Here is a 22,024-nt window from a genome sequence, read left to right as displayed (position 1 = left end):
GTGCTCAAGCTAGCGACCTTAGGGTTTTGAACCTGGGTTCTCAGTGTCACAGGCTGATGCTCTATCCACTGTGCCACCACAGTGGATAATCTTAATTATGAAAAAGGTTCACAATTTTGAGCCTGATCAGGCATAATCTTAATTATGAAAAAAGTTGACAATTTTAGGGAATCAGAAAATGTGAGACATGACATTATTTTATATTATTATGTAAGGAAAACCACTACCAATTATCATTGTAAGTTGCCAGTGATTTTATGATGCCCTTTGATTTTAGGTATGTCCAAATGTGAGTGTAGAATTAATGAAATGTATTAATAATAGTTTTTTGTTTTGTTTTGTTTTTCTTCTGAAGCTGGAAACGGGGAGAGATAGTCAGACAGACTCCCGCATGCGCCCGACTGGGATCCACCCGGCACACCCACCAGGAGCGAAGCTCTGCCCACCAGGGGGCGATGCTCTGCCCCTCCGGGGCTTCGCTCTGCCGTGACCAGAGCCACTCTAGCGCCTGGGGCAGAGGCCAAGGAGCCATCCCCAGCGCCCGGGCCATCTTTGCTCCAATGGAGCCTTGGCTGCGGGAGGGGAAGAGAGAGACAGAGAGGAAGGAGGAGGTGGGGGTGGAGAAGCAAATGGGTGCTTCTCCTATGTGCCCTGGCCGGGAATCGAACCCGGATCCCCCGCACGCCAGGCCGACGCTCTACCGCTGAGCCAACCTGCCAGGGCCTTAATAATAGTTTTTTTAAAAAAATAACTCTGTGCCTGACCTGTGGTGGCGCAGTGGATAAAGCATAGACCTGGAAATGCTGAGGTCGCCGGTTCGAAACCTTGGGCTTGCCTGGTCAAGGCACATATGGGAGTTGATGCTTCCAGCTCCTCCCCCCTTCTCTCTGTCTCTCCTCTCTCTTTCTCTCTCTCTCTCTCTGTCTCTCCCTCTCCTCTCTAAAATGAATAAATAAATAAAATAAAATAAATTAAAAAAAATAACTTCTGTGAGCCAGATAAACACACCTGCACACACATGTTTCACTGGTTTGCAACCTGTGCCTGTTTGTGGCTCTCGAGATCTGGGTGATACCACCTAGCCACAAGGTCGCAGCTCCAGCAGACCCTGAAGTCCTGGAGCCACACGGGGCTGTACCCGGGAGTCCCAGCACTTCACTCTGAGTGTCAAACCCCTTGTCTGGGCAAGTTGATCCCTATGTACTTGCCTTGAGCTGCAGCCTTGTCATCAATCTGGTTTTGGGTGTCCTTTCCACCTATTCTTGGTACCTACTCTAGTTTCTGGTGACCTCTTTCCTAGCCCATCACTGTCTTCCCCTCAAGGGCAGGTAGGACCCCTTGTAACCACCCTCTCCACCACCACCACCACCACCACCAGGAAGCTCTACTCCTGTATTTTTGCTGTCTTCTAGGCCAGCCCCAGGACCCAAACATCAGAAGGGGGCACTCAGCACATCGCAATAAACATTCAGTATGCTCTACTGTCTTTAGGGCTAATATGCAAGCAGGAACAGCATCTGCAAGTGACTAAATAGTAACTAGCATCAAGGGTACAGAGAATATACCAAGAATGTCATGAAATGAGATTCCAACAGTATAATTTATTAAGGACTTCAATGCCTTAGGATGGGAGTGAGGTGAGATAATAATTTACAAATACAATATCTACATTATCTATAGTATATATTAATTACTTTTATGATGAGAAAAATATTTTAAAATATACGTAAACATTAGTTTCTGTTTCTTGTTTCACACAAAACCTGTCTTTCATACTTGAGTAATTAAAAACATTTTTCTAAACAAAACAATACTGTTTTGTGAAGGAAGGAAGGAAGGAAGGAAGGAAGGAAGGAAGGAAGGAAGGAAGGAAGGAAGGAAGGAAGGAAGAAAGAAAGAAAGAAAATTCAGATAAGCAAATAAACAACATACAGACTTACCACAGTGCTACCACCCAGAAGCAGGCATTGGTAATATCTTTTTTTAAATTATTTATTTATTCATTTTAGAGAGGAGAGAGAGAGACAGAGAGAGAGAGGAGAGAGAGACAGGGGGAGGAGCTGGAAGCATCAACTCCCATATGTGCCTTGACCAGGCAAGCCCAGGGTTTCAAACTGGCGACCTCAGCATTTCCAGGTCAACGCTTTATCCACTGCGCCACCACAGGTCAGGCCCATTGGTAATATCTTGATGCAGAACATTTATATTTATATTTTTCGAATATGTTCAAAAGTGTTTCCTGATATTTTTCTTGGGTTATTGTCAGGAGTTAAGGGACTAAGTAGATTATGGAAATGTTGGATTAAACAAAATTAAACAGGTTTTCTTATCTGGCCATGTGCATTAATCAGGCTTTTTGGCATTCCTATTTCATTCCTACAAATCCCCTCATTTCATCAGAGTGCTTCAAAACAAAGGGCTATAATATTTAGATCTTGCTATAATAATCACAATGCTTGGAGACAATTATTCCATAACAAGAGTTTTGTAGAGAGCAGATCCTTAATTTTCTCTTGCAGACTTAAACAGCCCAGTGTTCCAAGAAAGCATGTACTGATTATGTGTCATTTTTCTGGTTGGGAAGCCGAGGCTCAGAAAGGTTGAGGAATGTGTCAAATCATGGTTATAGTTCAGAAGAGAACCCAGGACAGTTTCACCATGGTGAAGAATGCTTGCCCCCATTCCCATCTGCCAATGTTATAACCACTCACATTGCCACATTTTCTGTGTCTGCCTACAAATTTTCAGCTCATGAAACATGCTTATGATTTCATTTCTGCCCAACAAATCCCTAGGCCCTCATGTCCTTTGTCTAATTCTGTTTTCTCCAAATTCATTGGACAATCAGTTACCTCCATAGAGTTGAAGCTCATTCAAAAGGTCAAGCTCTCCATGCTCAGCACCTGGGTGGAGACAAATCCCATTAGTCAGCTTTCCCTGGGAGCGGCATCCCAGAGCAGCGTCCATCTCCCACCCACCTGAAGCCATAGAAAGACACACAGTTCCTGTGCTGCGGTAAGCTGGGCAGTCTTCAACAGGCTAGACAGACTTACAAGTGCGTTCCCTTTGTTCTGTCTGACTCCTCTCCAGCACACCCAGAGGTGACCATATTCAGTTTACTAAGAAAGAATTGGGCCTGACCAGGCAGTGGTGCAGTGGGTAAAGTGCCGGACTGGGATGTGGAAGACCCAGGTTCGAGATCCCGAGGTCGCCAGCTTGTGCGCGGCTCATCTGTTTTGAGCAAAAGCTCACCAGCTTGAGCCCAAGGTCTCTGGCTCAAGCAAGGGGTTACTCGGTCTGCTGAGGGCCCGCGGTCAAGGCATGTATGAGAAAGCAATCAATGAACAACTAAGGTGTTGCAACGCGCAATGAAAAACTAATGATTGCCTGACCAGGTGGTGGCGCAGTGGATAGAGCGTTGGACTGGGATGCGGAAGGACCCAGGTTCGAGACCCCAAGGTCGCCAGCTTAAGCGCGGGCTCATCTGGCTTGAGCAAAGAGCTCACCAGCTTGGACCCAAGGTCGCTGGCTCCAGCAGGGGGTTACTTGGTCTGCTGAAGGCCCGCGGTCAGGGCACATGTGAGAAAGCAATCAATGAACAACTAAGAAGTCGCAACGCGCAACGAGAAACTGATGATTGATGCTTCTCATCTCTCTCCGTTCCTGTCTGTCTGTCCCTGTCTATCTCTGCCTCTGTAAAAAAAAAAAAAAAAAAAAAAAGAAAAACTAATGATTGATGCTTCTCATCTCTCCGTTCCTGTCTGTCTGTCCCTGTCTATCCCTCTCTCTGACTCTCTCTCTCTGTCAAAAAAAAAAGAATTGGGGGTCTGAGAGGACCTAGGCTTCATTCAAAGTTAATGATAATAGTTACTATTTATTGAGTACTTACCATGTACCAACACTATATGAAGTACTTTATATTTAATATTTTATTTGATCCTTATGAAAATCCTATGAAGGAAGGATTAGTCTCTTTCCCTCTCACATTTTACAGATAAAGAAACTGAAGCTCACAAAGTAAAGTTATTTCCTACAGTTCACAAACCCAGTAAGTGACAGGTCCAGGGTTCCAGCCAGGTCTGTTGCCAAAGCCTGCAATCCTCCACACTTTATGGGCAGTATTTATTTATTTATTTGTTTGTTTGTTTATTTATTTATTTATTTATAGACAGGGCAGACAGGAAGGGAGACAGATGAGGTGAGATGTGCCACCTCATAGTTGCGGCACCTTAGTTGTTCATTGATTGCTTTCTCATATATGCCTTGACCAGGTGGCTCCAGCTGACCCAGTGACCCCCTTGCTCAAGCCAGCAACCCTAGGCTCAATCAAGCCAGCGACCTTGGGCTTCAAGCCAGTGACCAGGGGTTCATGTCTATGATCCCATGCTCAAGCCAGCAACCCCACACTCAAGCTGGTAAACCCACACTTAAGCCAGCAACCTTGGGGTTTCAAACCTGGGTTCTCTGTGTCCCAGGCTGATGCTCTATCCACTGCGTCACCACCTGGTCAGGCGGGTAGCATTTATTAAACACCTCATGTGTGAAAGATTTGTACTAGGCATTAATCCAGGCCCTTTCCCCATGCTCTTTTCTTTTTCCTCTTTCTTTCTTTCTTTCTTTCTTTCTTTCTTTCTTTCTTTCTTTCTTTCTCTCTTTCTCTTTTTTTCTTTCTCTCTCTTTTTCCTTTTTAGCAAGAGAGAGAAAAAGAGAGGAAGGGAGAGAGATGACAAGTATCAACTTGGAGTTGTGGCATTTTAGTTGTTCATTGATTGCTTCTTATATATCTTAAGCCAGTGACCCCTTGTTCAAGCCAGTGACCTTGGGGTCAAGCCAGAGACCTTGGGCTTTAAGCCAGTAACCTTTGGGCTCAAGCCAGTGACCTTGGGATTATGTCGATGATCATATGCTCAAGTCAGTGACCCTGCGCTCAAGCTGGTGAGCTTGTGCTCAAGCCCGTTACCTAGAGGTTTTGAACCTGGAACCTCAGCATCCCAGGTTGATGCTGTACCCAGTGCACCCTCACTGATCAGGCATCCCATGATCTTTTCTTCCCATGATCCATTTGGGCTGAAATTTATATATATATGATTTTTGGCAAAAGTTTTCTTTCTTTTTTTTTTTTTTTTGTATTTTTCCGAAGCCAGAAATGGGGAGGCAGCCAGACAGACTCCCACATGTGCCCGACCAGGATCCACCTGGCATGCCCACCAGGGGGAGATGCTCTGCCCATCCAGGGCGTCGCTCTGTTGTGACCAGAGCCACTCCAGCACCTGAGGCAGAGGCCATAGAGCCATCCTCAGCGCCCGGGCCAACTTTGCTCCAATGGAGCCTTGGCTGTGGGAGGGGAAGAGAGAGACAGAGAGGAAGGAGAGGGGGAGGGGTGGAGAAGCAGATGGCGCCTCCCCTGTGTGGCCTGGCCAGGAATCGAACCCGGGACTCCTGGACGCCAGGCCGACGCTCCACCACTGAGCCAACCGGCTAGGGCCAAAAGTTTTCTTTCTGTTGTTAAAAATATAACATGCTCATTGTAAAATATTTATAGTATAAGAGAGTTCAAAAAATAGAAAATAAAAGTCACCCATAATTTAACTCTCCAGAGATCACCATTATTAGCATTTGGATATTTTTCTTTCCAGTCTTGTTTATAGCCATGCATTTATAAATTTTTACAAAGTGTATATGAGATTAAATTGATTATATGATTTGACATCTTTCTTTTTTACTTCAGAGATATATGAAGAACAGAGCTCTAACCAGGACAGGCTATAGCATCATTGACCTATTTTGTAGTTGTTGGACGTTAGGTTGTTTCCCATCGTTACCCTACTATAAGCAATGCTGCAAGGAACATCTTCACACAGAAATGCTCAGTCCCAGTGAAAGACTCAACAGTGAGCCAAGTGGGCAAAGGACAAAGGTAAGGCCTATTGCCTACCGGGTGAGCTGCTCCTATGGGGGTGTGCTGCTCCTATGGGGGTGTCCAGCCCCCTGGCTCTGCTGATATTTTCTGGTTTCTTTGGGGTGCTGGTCTTCATCACTGCTTTCTTCAAAGAACAAACACAAGCTATAGGAGAGCCTCAACCTGGGATACACTTGTTATGTTGTTCATTCTCAGAATTATTTTTTGTGTGTGAGGAGTGTGGTCTAGGGGAAATATACTAGTAAGTGTTCAGGGGTTATTTCTGGGTCACAGAGGAAAGGATACTTTTTTTTTTCCTTTCTACCACTTCATGTTCCACATTTTGTACAATGTGCCTATAGTAATCTTTCAGATTAAGATGTTTTAGTTAAAAAAAATAACAGGATACAGTTAAAACAAAAAGATGTAGGGAAAACAGTGCTGTGTGCCAATCCAGTTAGGGTCCTGCGTGTAAAGAAGATGGGGGCTGCAGTGACACACCCCGGCTTGGGGCTTTGAGGTCACCACTGGAGTCTGAGTTCCAGCCACAGGCCAGTCATTGTGGCTCAGACACCAGGATCCTAAGAATCAGTCTGTCTCTGTGCTCCTGCATTCATTTTCTTTTTACTTTCTTTTAGTGTTCAGTTTTGCTAACTACAGCCAATCCCACGTGTGCTGTAGAGACAGGAGGGAAGTGCTTGATGGCCACATTTGGGATATTACTGGGGGAGCAGCACCCCCTAAAGGTCAACTAGAATCAGAAGACAGAATGTCCTCTCCCACTAGGGAGGAGAAACAAAGGGACAGAGGGCCTTTGCAAAAGTCCTACTGCACCTGGAAGCCCTTCTTTCTGAGGTAAACCTTGTAGGAGATGTGTTTGTGTGCTTTTTAATAAGGGAAGTGGTTTCCTTTCCAATCCCATAAGGAGAATGGCTAAACACAAACCCACTGGATCCACTAACCACTCTCTCTTTTGTCTGCTGAAATAAGCATGGATTTTGTGTCCTTGAGACTCAGTCTCACTAATTGCAACATAAGAATACAAGGCTAAGGTATCAGGGCTTTGCAATCATTTTTAAAATTTTAGCCTGAGATTGCTTTCATCAGATGAAATCTCAGACCCAGGCCCACTATGTACAACAGATCAGGAGCTCTGGAGGAGGAGCAGACCAGAGGCTTTCCTTAGGCTCCCAGTCCCAGAAAGACTTGCAGAGAATCCCAGGTTTGTCACTGAGCCCCCTTAAGGCAGCTCAGTTAGCCTTTGTGCTTCTGTTTCCTCACCTGTAAAATGATAATAATAGTACCTTTTAGGTTGCTATGAGAATCTATTGAGTTATTATAGTGCTTAGAACAGTATAGTACCATATTTCCCCATGTATAAGATGCTCCCATGTATATGAGATGCACCTTAATTTTGGGGCCCAAAATTAGAAAAATAATGTGTTGCATAAAGTTATTGAACTCAAGTTTTATTCATCATCAAATTCATACAACTCCTCATCTCTGTGAAAAAGCAAGAAATGCAAATAAAAAACTACAACCACAGTATAAGACACACCCAGTTTTTAGACTCAAAGTTTTTCAGAAAAGTGTGCATCTTATATATGGGGAAATATGGTAAGTGCTCAATAAATGCTACCTATGATGTTGCTGCTTCTGCTGTAAACTCAGCCTTATATTTTCTATCAAAAGAATAAAAGTGAAAGACAAGTACCATATGATTTCACTCATACGTGGAATCTAATGAACAAATGAACTAACAATCAAAAATATAGATAGACTTACAGATAGAGAGCTGACTGACAGCTGTCAGGTGTGGGGATGGGTGAAGGGGGTGGAGGGATTGAGCCAAAAAAAGAGAGAAAAAAAGAAACTCATGGATGCGGACACCAGTGTGGTGATTGCCCAGGATGGGGGGCGTGGGGTGGGGAAAGGAAGGTTTGAGGAGATGAATGGTGATGGACCAAGACTTGCCTTGGGAGCGGGGGTGTGTGTGTGTGTGTGTGTGTGCTGTAAACATACAATACAGTATACAGAGATGTGTTGTAGAATTGGGCAACCGAAACCTGTATAATTTTGTTAACCAGTGTCATTCCCAATAAATTCACTTAAAAACAAAGAGGAAAAGTTAAAGAACATTCTGCTGTTTATTAGAAAATAATGTGGCAATCTATAATAAAGACCCAAATAGAGATGCTTATTCCTCTAAACCAGGGGTCCCCAAACTTTTTACACAGGGGGCCACTTCACTGTCCCTCATACCGTTGGAGGGCCAGACTATAAAAAAAACTATGAACAAATCCCTATGCACACTGCACATATCTTATTTTAAAGTAAAAAACAAAACGGGAACAAATACAATATTTAAAATGAAGAACAAGTAAATTTAAATCAACAAACTGACCAGTATTTCAATGGGAACTATGGGCCTGCTTTTGGCTAATGAGATGGTCAATGTGCTCCTCTCACTGACCACCAATGAAAGAGGTGCCCCTTCCGGAAGTGCGGCGGGGGCCGGATAAATGGCCTCAGGGGGCCGCATGTGGCCCGCGGGCCGTAGTTTGGGGACCCCTGCTCTAAGCCACTTAAGCACTGGGGGAGGGACAATATGTAGGACGTGATTTATATAAAAATTTTAAAAAAGCAAAAGCTTTTGAGTAAGGATGTTCAAGAGTGTGATAAACTTGGTAAGGTAGGGGTGGATCTTTGAGCTTTTAACTATTTGCTAGGTGCTAAGATTTCACACATGTGAAGAATATTATCCTTACAAGAATCCTATGAGGTAACAACTTTTGTTGCCATCCCCATCTTAGAGATTGGGTCCTCAAGGCACATAGAGTTAAGCAATTTACCCAAGGAGACATAGTTAGCTAGTGGCAAAGGGAGGATTTGAACCCAGGCAGGCTGCTCAAATGGACAGATGCACTGACCCTGACACCAGAGTGCCCCTAGAAAACCCACATTTTGCTTTACATGAGATGCAGCTCATGAGGGCTTATTCAGGAGGCATGAGGAGTAGCTGCAATGATATTAAAGAATGATAGGGCAAAATGCAGAGGAGAAGACAACACATTTTTAAACCACGGACAAAATTGTCTATACAATTAGTTATAACTGTGTACAAGTTATGTGTACAGGTAGGCAGGCTCTAAAAGAGAATGTGGAAATAACTGAAGTATCAAGGTAGGAGATTATGGAGGATGTTTTTCTCATGTAAAGGTTTCCTTGAATAATATATGATTGTATATATGTATATTTAAGTCTTTGCAATACCTGAGGCAGAGGAGGAGGATGAGGAGGAGGAGGAGGAGGAGGAGGAGGAAGAAGAAGAGGAGGAGGAAGACTTGTTTTTCTTATGTTGTCCTTGAGAAAAGACTCTGGCTTCCTCATCCTGCTTGTGGAAATCTGTTTCTCCATCTGGGAGGAACACAGAGGCAAGGATGAGTGTTTCCTATCCTTCCCACCCCAGAGACCACCAGTGCCTCCTCAGGGCTCTGTCTGAACTTGGAGGGCCAGCAGGGGCTAGTTTCTTCAGGATATTCTTCCCAAACCCGTAGGGCCAATGGAAGGTGCAGAGACCCAGGCCCACAGAGGTCCCAGGGGTTCTAGGAAGGCCCCAGTCAGAAAATTCTCTGACTGTGGAGCCCAGAGAGGTGCTTCTAAGGCCCCTGTCCTGCCTTGAGACCCCTATACTGTATAAGTGGTTGCCAATTTAGGATTCTCTATAAATTTCAGGGCAGGTGGGATCAGATTAAGCCCTAAACATTCCTATCTCCTATTCTGAGGCCATGCAGGACCCTTCCCACCTTCTGAGGACCCTCTCTAGTACCAGCCTTAACCCACAAAGATGCCTAGAAATTTGGGAAGCAACTGAGGATTCTCACAGCTAGAAAGTGCTGAAGCACATGTGTGTAAAAATTACTACTTCTCTAGAGGTTTCAACTGTGATTCCAGCCACTGTGGAATATAAGCTAAGAAGGGTCTTCTTTTGTTCTACCCACTACTGGACTCTACCTCCCGTGTGGCTTTGCCCAGAGGGTCAAACGTACAGTCTACATCTTCTGTATCTCTGTGGACTTGACTGTGGTCTTGAGTCTGGGAGGAGGATCCTGAAGTCTCCATGGCCTTCCCTGGAGGAATAATAATAACAAGTAATTAATACCACTTGTCATTATTAATCACAAGTAATTAATAACAAGTAGTTAATATCCTAAATATATTAAAATTTTGGTAAATAAATAAAAAGAAAAGCAACTCAATTTTAAAAAGTATGAGAACAATCTACAAAATAATATACAATTAAGAAAATTTAAATAATGAAATTCTTTTGACAATATAAGAACTCATTTACTTTTAAAAAATAGACTTTAGTTTTTAGAGCAGTTTTAATTCATAGTAAAATTGAATGGAAGGTAAAGAGATTTCACATATACCTCCTATCCCCAAATATGCATAGCTTCCCCCATTATGAACATATAAACATCCTGCACTAATATTTTTTAGGTGTGATATTTATATTGAGGTTATACAGTGTGTCCGTAAAGTCATGGTGCACTTTTGACCGGTCACAGGAAAGCAACAAAAGATGATAGAAATGTGAAATCTTCACCAAATAAAAGGAAAACTCTCCCAGTTTCATACCTATTCAGTGTAGTTTGAAGTGGACTCACGCACAGATTTTTTAGGGCTCCTTAGGTGGCCATCCCGTATAGCCTCTACAGACTCGTCACTGACTGATGGCCTACCAGAACGGGGTTTCTCCACCAAACTGCCGGTTTCCTTCAACTGCTTATCCCACCGAGTAATGTTATTCCTATGTGGTGGCGCTTCGTTATGAACGCGCCGATATTCACGTTGCACTTTGGTCATGGATTCGAATTTAGTGAGCCACAGAACACACTGAACTTTCCTCTGTACTGTCCACATCATGACTGGCATGGCCATGGGCTGCTCTGCTATATACATGGTGTTACGTCATCATCTGCACATGCGCACATGCTGCCACATCATCCTACAGAAACTGGGAGGGTTTTCCTTTTATTTGGTGCAGATTTCACATTTCTGTCATCTTTTGTTGCTTTCCTGTGACCGGTCAAAAGTGCACCATGGCTTTACGGACACACTGTATTTATTTGGAGATAAATACTGAAATATTTATGATGAAATTATATGATGTTTGAGATTTGCTTCAAAATAACTTGTTGGGAATTGGAAGGCATTGATGGGGGTCCAAATAAACAAACATGATCATCAGTCAGTAATTGTTGGAGCTATATATTTTGACTTATATCAAAATATAAATTGTGGTTCTCTTTGGGTGGTGGTATTATGCGTATTTTTAGTTCCTTATTTTTACTTTGCTTTTTTTTAGCAAGTGAGAGAGAGAGACAGACAAGAAGAAAGGGAGAGAGATGAGAATCATTAACTCATAGTTGCAGCATTTTAGTTGTTCATTGATTGCTTCCCTGCCTTGACCAGGGAGCTCCAGTTGAGACAGTGACACCTTGTTCAAGCCAGTGATCTTTGGACTCAAACCAGCAATCTTGGGATTATGTCAATGATCCCACAATCAAGCCGGTGAACATGTGCTCAAGATGGTGAGTCTATGCTCAAGCTGGAGACCTTGGGGTTTCGAACGTGGGACCTCAGTGTCCCAGGTTGATCCTCTATCCACTGTGCTACTACTGGTCAGGATTTACTCTGCATTTTCTAAATTTGTAATAGTATTGCTATTACTATAATAAAATAAACAATACATTTTCATTACTTAAAAATTTAACATGCCACCTTTTATTAGTATAGCACTTAATGGTTTTCCAAAGGGCTGGCCATGTGCCTCTAATTCCATCTAAGCCTGACCACAAACCAGTCAGGTAGGAAATGGGATTAATTACCCCTCATATCTGAATTGTAATTTCTAGACAAAAGAAATGCTTCCCAAAAGATTATCTCATTTGGATCTAAGGTAGTCAGTTAGAGCAGTGATCCCCAACCCCTGGGCCACAGACCAGTACTGGTTGGTGGGCCATTTGGTACCAGTCCGCAGAGAAAGAATAGATAACTTACATTATTTCCATTTTATTTATATTTAAGTCTGAACGATGTTTTATTTTTAAAAAATGACCAGATTCCCTCTGTTACATCCGTCTGAGACTCACTCTTTTTTTTTTTTTTTGTATTTTTCTGAAGCTGGAAACGGGGAGAGACAGTCAGACAGACTCCCGCATGCGCCCGACCGGGATCCACCCGGCACGCCCACCAGGGGCGATGCTCTGCCCCTCCGGGGCGTCGCTCTGCCGCGACCAGAGCCACTCTAGCGCCTGGGGCAGAGGCCAAGGAGCCATCCCCAGTGCCCGGGCCATCTTTGCTCCAATGGAGCCTTGGCTGCGGGAGGGGAAGAGAGAGACAGAGAGGAAGGAGGGGGGAGGGGTGGAGAAGCAAATGGGCGCTTCTCCTATGTGCCCTGGCCGGGAATCGAACCAGGGTCCCCCGCACGCCAGGCTGACGCTCTACCGTGAGACTCACTCTTGATGCTTGTCTCGGTCATGTGATACATTTATCCGTCCACCCTAAAGGCCGGTCTGTAAAAATATTTTCTGACATTAAACCAGTCTGTGGCCCAAAAAAGGTTGGGGACCACTGAGTTAGAGCATAGTCCTGACACACCAAGGTTGTAAATTCAATCCCCAGTGAGGGCACATAAAAGAATCAACTAAAGAATGCTTAAATAAGTGAAATAACAAATTGATGTTTTCTATCTCTCTCTCTAAAATAAAATTATTTTATTTTATTATTTTTTAAAATTTATTTATTTATTTTAGAGACGAGGGGGGAGAGAGAGAAAAAGAGAGAGAGAGAAAGGGGGAGGAGCAGGAAGCATCAACTCCCATATGTGCCTTGACCAGACAAGTTCAGGGTTTTGAACCAGTGACCTCAGTGTTCCAGGTCGACGCTTTATCCACTGTGCCACCACAGGTCAGGCCTTATTTACTTTAGCAAATGGAGGGGAGGCAGACAGACAGACTCCCACATGCACCTTGACCGGGACCTACCAGGCAAGCCCACTAGGGGGTGATGCACTGCCCATCCGGTGCCCTTGTTCTATTGTAACTGAAGCCATTTTTTAGCACCTGAGGCAGAGACCATGGAGCTATCTCAGTGCGCCTGCGGGCCAACTCACTCTAATCAAGCCATGGCTGCAAGAAGGGAGGAGAAGAGAGAGAGAAGCTAGAGGGGGAGAGGTGGAGAAGCAGATGGGTGTTTCTCCAGAAATTGAACCCAGTACATCCACACATTGGGCCAATGCTCTACCACTCAGCCAATCAGTCAGGGCAAAAAAAAATTTTTTTTTAAGATTGTCTCATTTGACTCTTATGTCATCCTGCAAAATAAGTTTTATTAACCCTATTTTAATTTTTAAAAATTGATTGCTTTTAGAGAGACAGAAGGAGGAAAGGGGTAGCAGGGGTAGGGGGGAGAGAAAGCATTCATTTGTTGTTCCACTTAGTTGCACATTCATTGGTTGCATCTTGTATGTGCCCTGACTGGGGATTGAACTCGCAACCTTGTCATTTCAGAAAGATGCTCTAATCTAGGGATCTGGAACCTATGGCTCGCGAGCCAGATGTGGCTCTTTTGATGGCTGCATCTGGCTCAAAGACAAATCATTAATAAAAATAATAATAACGTTAAAAATATAAAACATTCTCATGTATTACAATCCACTCATTTCCTACCGCTCATGTTCATGGTTGTGGGTGGTTGGAGCCAATCAAGCTGTCCTCCGGGACAACACCAAATTTTTATTGGATAATGCGTAACGTACACGGGTCGTTGTATGGCTCTCACGGAATAACATTTTAAAATATGTGGCGTTCATGCTCTCTCAGCCAAAAAGTTTCCCGACCCCTCCTCTAACCAACTGAGCTAACCAGCCAGGCCTTATCCCCATTTTATAAAGGAGAAAACTGAATCTCAAAGAGATGATAAAACTTCCACAAATTGGGGCTCCAGAACCTATAGTCTATCTACTGTACCTCAAAACATTGGTCTGGGATACAAAACTGCTCAAAGGCCACTGTGGAGTCAGGCCTCTAGCATGGAATACTGAATGTCCCCAGGGGACAGTGATCATTCCCACTTGAAAACCACTGGTCTAGACAACCTACATTTTTTTTTGACAGAGAGAAAGAGAGAGAGAGAGAGAGTCAAAGAGAGGGATATATAGGAACAGATAGGAAGGGAGACAAATGAGAAGCATAAATTTTTTGTTGCGTCACCTTAGTTGTTCATTGATTGCTTTCTCCTATGTGCCTTGACCATGAGTCTACAGCAGAATGAGTGACCCCTTCTCAAGCCAGCAACCTTGGGCTCAAGCTGGTGACCTTGGGGTCTCAAACCTGGGTCCTCCGCGTCCCAGTCCAACGCTCTATCCACTGTGCTACCGCCCAGTCAGGGCTAGACAACCTACTCTTTAAAAAGTTTTTATTTTATTAAATTTTTTTTTGACAGACAGAATAGGCACTACGATTGAAGCAAGATGCTATACTATTGGCTTTGAAGATGGAGCAAAAGGCCAGGAGCCAAAGAATGCAAGGAATGCAGCTCTAGAAGATGGAGAAGACCTGGCAATGGATTCTCTTCTGGACCCACGGGAGGGAGCTCAGCCTTGATTTTGGATTTTGACCTCTAGAACTGTGTGTGCGTGTGTGTGTGTGTGTGTGTGTGTGTGTGTTTAAAACTTTTTTCCCAAATTGAGTTGTAATAGGCATATAACATTATATTAGTTCATGTACACGTATGCAACATGATTCAGTATTTGTATACATTGCAAAATGATCACCACAATAGGTCTAGATACCATTCACCATCGCACTTTTTTTTTCTTGTGATGAAAACTTTTAAGATCTATTCTCTTAGCAACTTTCATATATGCAATGACAGTAACCGTGCTCTACATTACATCCCCAGGACTTATTGTGGAACTGGAAGTTTGTACATTTTGACCCCTTCATCCATTTTGTCCATGCCCCACCCCCACCTCTGGCTACCACCTATCTGTTCTCTGTGTCTATGAGTTTGGGTTGTTTTTGTTTTAGCAGAGAATCTACTCAACCCAGCACAAGACCTTGGCAAGGCACTATCTTTCCCTATGTCTCAGAGCTGGACCAGCTGGGTTTGAATCCTATCTGATGCTTCCAGCTTTGGGAGCTGAGCATGTACTGAACCACTTACTGTGCCTCAGGTTCTTCATCTGTAAAATGGGGACAATTTACAAAAAATGTGAAGCACTCAGAACAATGTTTAGTACAGAACAACTGTTGAATAAATGCCAGCTGAGATGATGATCATTATTAAGATGGTGGGGCAGAATGGGAGCAAAAAGACAGTATTTGTGTAGAGGCAAGAGCATGCGCTTTGGGGTCAGAATGACCAGGGTCCCACCCCACTTCTGTCATCTGTGCATGCGATGACCGTGGGTAGGGGAGCCTTGTTCTCTAAGCTCTATCGATCACAACTGTGAACTGGTGATAGCAGACGCTTAAGGAGGAAAGATGGCTAGTGACTGCCTTTAGAGGCCTCAGAAAATGTGGGTTCTTTCTTCTCTGGCCTCCTATTATCCTTAGACATCTGGTCTCCAGCCCCAGCCCTGCTCATTCCCCATCTCCTATTTCCGTCTTTCTAGAATAAACATTCCTATTTCTCAGGGCAGAATTCAGCTAAGCATTAGGAAGTCAGTAGCCAATAGAACTAATTAATATTCAGGTATGAATGACTGATAACCATAAGCCTCCAGGGCATATCTACGTTTTGAAAAGAACTTTTTGTACATAGCAGGTGTCCAGTAATGTTCATTGACTGAGATCATCTTTATTTATTTATTTATTTTTTCTTTTTATTGAAGCTGGAAACGGGGAGAGACAGTCAGACAGACTCCCGCATGCGCCCGACCGGGATCCACCCGGCACGCCCACCAGGGGCGACGCTCTGCCCACCAGGAAGCGATGCTCTGCCCCTCCGGGGCGTCGCTCTGTTGAGACCAGAGCCACTCTAGCGCCTGGGGCAGAGGCCAAGGAGCCATCCCCAGCGCCCGGGCCATCTTTGCTCCAATGGAGCCTTGGCTGCAGGAGGGGAAGAGAGAGACAGAGAGGAAGGAGGGGGGTGGGGTGGAGAAGCAAATGGGCGCTTCTCCTATGTGCCCTGGCCGGGAATCGAACCCCGGTCCCCCGCACGCCGGGCGGACGCTCTACCGCTGAGCCAACCGGCCAGGGCATTTTTTTTTAATTTTTATTTATTCATTTTAGAGAGGAGAGACAGAGAGGAGAAGAGACGGGGGGAGGAGCTGGAAGCATCAACTCCCATATGTGCCTTGACCAGGCAAGCCCAGGGTTTCGAACCGGCGACCTCAGCATTTCCAGGTCGACGCTTTATCCACTGCGCCACCACAGGTCAGGCGGCTGAGATCATCTTTAATGGTGGAATTTCAGGCAGAGTGGAGGAAGAGATTTAGAGTACATATGGGGGAAAGAGAGCTTCTGGCTGATGCCAAAAATACCAAAGGTTCGCCAAGCTGGTCCTATCTCTTTCCTACCCTACCTCTCTGGGTCACTTGGCAGTCTTTGGTCACACACACAATATTTTCAGGCCTCTATCTAGCTATTTTTCCTATTGTCAAAATTGTATCTGACCTAGGCATAGCTCAAATAAAACCTCCTTCATGAAGGCCTGTGCTACTTGCCTGACCAGTACTCTCCCTACAGACCCCATTCTGTTAGACCTTCTCCCTCACAACTTTTGGACTTTTTCCTTGCTAATATAGCTGCAATTTTGTTCTTCCAGCTCCAGTTAGATACTCATTTTTCCAGTCTTTCCTGTAACTGCGGGTGGCCATGTAACTCAGTTTTGGCTAGTGAAAAGTTAGCAGAAATTTGTTGGGGTTTAGGAATGGTTTAGTTTCTCTTGGCAAAAAAGGGCAACAGGGCAAGTGCTATGTCTTGCCTCTCATTCCTTCCTTGAAAATGAGTGTAATGGCAGGAGGTACAGGGACTATCTTGTGACCTTGAGGAGAAACTAAAGCAAATGCAGAGATTTTGTTGAGCTACTGAGCCCTTGCCAGGAGCTACCTGCTTTCTTGTTGAGAAAAAGGAGCCTCATTTTGTTTATGCCTCTGTAGTCAGGATTTTTGGCATTTGTAGCTGAACACAATTCTAACTGAAACACATTCTCTCTCTTGCATTCCTACATTAATTGAGCACCTACTGTATGTTAACACTGAGGATACAGTGGTGAACAAGTCGCGGCTGCTTCCTCAAGGAATTTCAAGCTAGACCTGTGGTCTGTTGAAACCCAGTCTGTTGGAACTTCAGTCAAAGAATGTTCCTGAAGGAACAGGTGCTGGGGGTGCATTGGAAGGGCCAGAGGGAATAATGTGCAAAGGCACAGAGAAAAGGTATCACGACCCATGTGGGAAACAGTTGGCAGGAAACAGATTTTAAAAAGAATGGGATTTGGGGGAGAGTGAGAATACTCCGTTCCATCCCCCAGCACATCCCCCTCTTGAGCCTTAGTCAACTCTGCCTTATACCAGACTCTTCTTCAAGGTGAGGCACCTTGTTGCATATCTCCAAGAGCCAAGGTTCCTATTCCTATTCACCTTCAGATCTGTGCCCAGGGCTCAGCAGAGGATTGGACACATCCAGGGTATGTCTCTTTCACTAGATCATTAACTCAGCAAGGGTTAGCAGGGGTAGTCAACCTTTTTATACCTACCGCCCACTTTTGTATCTCTGTTAGTAGTAAAATTTTCTAACCGCCCACTGGTTCCACAGTAATGGTGATTTATAAAGTAGGGAAGTAACTTTACTTTATAAAATTTATAAAGCAGAGTTACAGCAAGTTAAAGCATATAATAATAATTACTTACCAAGTACTTTATGCCAGATTTTCGCTAAGTTTGGCAGACTAAATCTTTATAAAACAACTTACTATAGTTAAATCTATCTTTTTATTTATACTTTGGTTGCTCTGCTACCACCCACCATGAAAGCTGGAATGCCCACTAGTGGGCAGTAGAGACCAGGTTGACTGCCACTGGGTTAGAGATTGAAGCTGATTTATCTATGTGTCATCAACCCTGCATTGAGCTTGACAGAAGGCAAAAATGATGATGATGATGACAATAACAAATAAGTGCTTACTATTTGCCAGGCAATGATCTAAACATATTTCATGTATTAACTCATGTATTCCTCACCACAACCTAGGAGGGCTCACCGTGGTTGTGCCCCTTTTAGGGGTTAAGAACACTAAGGCACAGAAAGGCTAAAAAACTTGCCCAGAACCATATAGCTAGTAAGTGGCTGAACAAGGTAGTTGCTCTGTCCATGTGGGGGTTGGAAGGACTGATATGGGTACCTATTCCCAGGCTCTAGTCATTTGTACCAGGAAAGAAGCCACTAACAGTCATGGGAGTGTTATGCAAATGATGCTGAGTTAGCCTCTGGTATAGCTCTGAGCAAGTGTCCTCATAGTCAAGGGTGCTTCCTTAGCAGTCATCAGGAAAGGGGAAATGGTAGGACCCATCCTTGTCCCACCCCTCCTTCACCTATATTTCTTCTATGAGAAAGAATGAATAGATGTTTTATAATTTAAAACTCAAGGATCAGTGTGCAAGGCAATGCTTAACACAAAGGACAGGCAGAGGGATTGTTGGGAGAGGCTTCTAAAAGCTCAGTCAAGTTCAGCACATATGACTTTGAGCCAAGATGGACCAGAGGGACTTGATAGAGAAGTGAAGAAAGAAGAAAGTAGAAAAAGGAAAAGGAACTCAACACACATACTCTGTAATCTTATTTCATTCGTGCAAGTCTTATTTATTTTATGTAGGAAAAAACTGAGGTTTAAATAGACGAAGCTACTTGTCGAAGGTCTCCCAGCTTACAAATGAACTCAAATCTGACCCCTGCCCTGACAGACAACCCCCATTCCTAGCTCTGCTTAGAGGGCTCCAGGGACCCTTGTCTTAGGTGGCCCCACATTTGAGGCTGATCCTGCAAGGAAGTGGACTGACTTTCCAGCACTTTTCTCCAAATAGCCCAGCCCTGCTGAGTCACTGGTGGTGCCAGGGCCTCTGCACACACAGGTCTTGTTAAATTGGATTTCCCCTTCAGTTCAGCTCAGATTTCCTAAGCTCCTGCTGTCACAAGGGCCTGGGCCCAGGGTGGGAAAGATATTAGGAGACACTGAGCCATCACAACCTAATAGCACTTTCTTTACCCAGGTCACTTGACTCCCATACTAACCAGGAGGGAGGGAGGGTGGGGATTATTGTCCTATTTTACAAATGGAGAAACAAAACCTAGAAATGAAGGAACTTGCACAGGTCACGTAGCAACTCAGGGGCAAGGCTGGCTCCAGAATCCTGTCTTTTGATCCAAGGGCTGCTTATCTTTCCCCAGCGTCTCTCCCAGGAGGAGGGGACTGAGGTAACTAAGGTTGAGTTGGATTTCAACAGGTGGCAAAAGGTAGAGTGGGAGAAAGATTTAGTGGAGGAGGTGGGTGGTGGTGGGCAGTTGATAGAGTAGGAGCCCCTTGAGGCTGGAGAAATAGTCTTCGGCCTTGAAAGCCAGGCTAACTGGTTAACTTTTCCTGCAGATGAACTGTGAGGAACGTCCTAGGAGCCACAAATAAAGGGCCATTTCAGTTCAACAAGCCCAGGGCCAGAACTGGGTTGGGGACATGGAAAGCAGAAACAATCACTGGGAGGGGAACAGAGCCAACAGAAAGGTGGGTGCTTACTGTTTTGGTCCACCTGGCATCTGTTTTGGCCCTTCTGGAGATTATACCAAGGGGGCAAGTTAGAGCCCTTGATGATCTCCAGCTTCCCAAGCCTCCTACACAGGCATGCACCCTAATTTCAGACATATCCTGGTCAGGCAGGCACAGTTTCAGTACAAACATTTCACAAATAGATTGCACCCTGTCCTCATGATTGTTTGCTGTGTAAATTCTGAAGGGGTCCCTGCCTTTCACTTAGGTTAGACCAGGAGTAGTCAGCCTTTTTATACCTACCGCCCACTTTTGTATCTCTGTTAGTAGTAAAATTTTCTAACCGCCCACCGGTTTCACAGTAATGGTGATTTATAAAGTAGGGAAGTAACTTTACTTTATAAAATTTATAAAGCAGAGTTACAGCAAGTTAAAGCATATAATAATTACTTACCAAGTACTTTATGTCAGATTTTCGCTAAGTTTGGCAGAATAAATCTTTATAAAACAGCCCTGGCCGGTTGGCTCAGTGGTAGAGCGTCGGCCTAGCGTGCGGAGGACCCGGGTTCGATTCCCGGCCAGGGCACACAGGAGAAGCGCCCATTTGCTTCTCCACCCCTCCGCCGCGCTTTCCTCTCTGTCTCTCTCTTCCCCTCCCGCAGCCAAGGCTCCATTGGAGCAGAGATGGCCCGGGCGCTGGGGATGGCTCTGTGGCCTCTGCCTCAGGCGCTAGAGTGGCTCTGGTCGCAATATGGCGACGCCCAGGATGGGCAGAGCATCGCCCCCTGGTGGGCAGAGCGTCGCCCCTGGTGGGCGTGCCGGGTGGATCCCGGTTGGGCGCATGCGGGAGTCTGTCTGACTGTCTCTCCCCATTTCCAGCTTCAGAAAAATGAAAAAATGAAAAAAAAAAAAATCTTTATAAAACAACTTACTATAGTTAAATCTATCTTTTTATTTATACTTTGGTTGCTCCACTACCACCCACCATGAAAGCTGGAACGCTCACTAGTGGGCAGTAGGGACCAGGTTGACTACCACTGGGTTAGACCATCAGCCTCTCCCTCCCAGGTGTCTGACTTGTGACATGTTTGACAAAGCCTAAAGTCAGCTGGCACTGGTCTGCCTGGAGACAGAATCCTGAAGACGCTATCCTCTTGTTTCAGTTCCTGGCCACTGTCAGCTCTGCCATTGAGCTTCTCAGCAATTCCCTCTCTTCTGTGAGACTCCCATGTCCTCCCTAAAAAGTCCTCTTTTTACAACCAAAGCATGTTAGTTGAGACAAATGTGAGGAGAAGGCCCTGAGATTTTTCAGCAGAGCAAAGCAGAGCTGGGGGTAGAGGGGTTCATGAATTTCACTCTAGCCTCCAGACAAGACTTGGGCAGGGCCCCCGAGGTTCTCCATACAGGTTGTTGCATCTCAACTCCAGGCTGGGTTGGGAACTTCCACTGTCCCTTCATCCCTGTCCTTGTAACCACCCAAGCAATAATTGCCCTAAAGATCTTGCCCTGGAGACTTGTGTCCTTGCTAAGGACAAAGACCATCTTAGAGTTGGTTCAGTTCCTCACTGGTTTTCTATTGCTTCTGTAACAAATTCCCACAAATTTAGAGGCTTAAAACAACACAAATATGGTATCTTACAGTTCTGTAGGTTAAAAGTCCAACACTTGTCTCACTGGGCTAAAATAAAGGTGTTGACAGGATTGCCTTACTTTCTGAAGGCTCTAGGGGAAAATCTATTTCCCTGCTGCTGTTTTTATTTCTTCTCATCCATCCCCTCCTCCTTCTACTTATCCTTCATTTTCCTTGGTTTTTTTTTCCAGCTTCTAGAGGATAGCCACACTCTTCGGCTTGTGGCCCTTTCTTCTATCTTCAAAGCCAACAATGTAAGGCCAAGTCTTCCCACTGCACCACTCTGACCTCCAACTTCTGCCTCCCTCTTCCACTTTTAAGGAACCTGGTGATTACATTGGGCCCACCTAGGTCATCCAGCATCACCTCCTTATGTTAAGGTCAGCTGATGAACAATCTTAATTTCATCCTGAACTTTAATTCTCCTTTGCCTTGTAACTTATCATAATCACAGTTTCCAGGGATTATTACAATTTGGGGGGTTATTACTCTGCCCACCACAGACTCTAACCCCTGCGCCTGCCACAGCCTCTAGCTAGACCTCCAGATGCTGAACAGCTTCCTTCCCAACCAGAGCCCTTCTCTGACTCTACCATTATCCTGGGCCACTAAATTCCAAAGACCGGAAGGGTGCCCTGACTCCTACCTCCCCGGCCAGCCAAAGCCCAAGCTTGTCTCATTTTCCTTCAAGAGAGTTTGGTTTCTCTGCTCCTACTGCCTCCCACCCA

At 44.7% G+C, this 22,024-nt stretch overlaps 1 protein-coding gene across 3 annotated transcripts in view; it reads right to left on the bottom strand.

Annotated features, from left to right (window-relative positions):
* The window catches only part of TMEM40 (transmembrane protein 40), a 43,061-nt gene that overhangs the window by 9,574 nt on the left and 11,463 nt on the right, over positions 1-22,024 (bottom strand). For all 3 annotated transcript variants that reach the window (XM_066244722.1, XM_066244725.1, XM_066244724.1), the window contains exons 2-4: positions 9,949-10,029; positions 9,173-9,316; positions 2,853-2,903 (exon numbers count right to left, since the gene is read on the bottom strand). In XM_066244722.1, coding sequence (XP_066100819.1) covers positions 2,853-2,903; positions 9,173-9,316; positions 9,949-10,021 — 268 coding nt within the window. In that variant the 5' untranslated portion in view covers positions 10,022-10,029. The remainder of the gene's footprint in view (positions 1-2,852; positions 2,904-9,172; positions 9,317-9,948; positions 10,030-22,024) is intronic.

This window comes from Saccopteryx bilineata, chromosome 10, assembly GCF_036850765.1.
Source record: "Saccopteryx bilineata isolate mSacBil1 chromosome 10, mSacBil1_pri_phased_curated, whole genome shotgun sequence".
NCBI lineage: Eukaryota > Metazoa > Chordata > Mammalia > Chiroptera > Emballonuridae > Saccopteryx > Saccopteryx bilineata.
The sequence above is the reverse complement of the archived record's forward strand: the minus strand, read 5'-3'. Positions and strand labels throughout refer to the sequence as shown.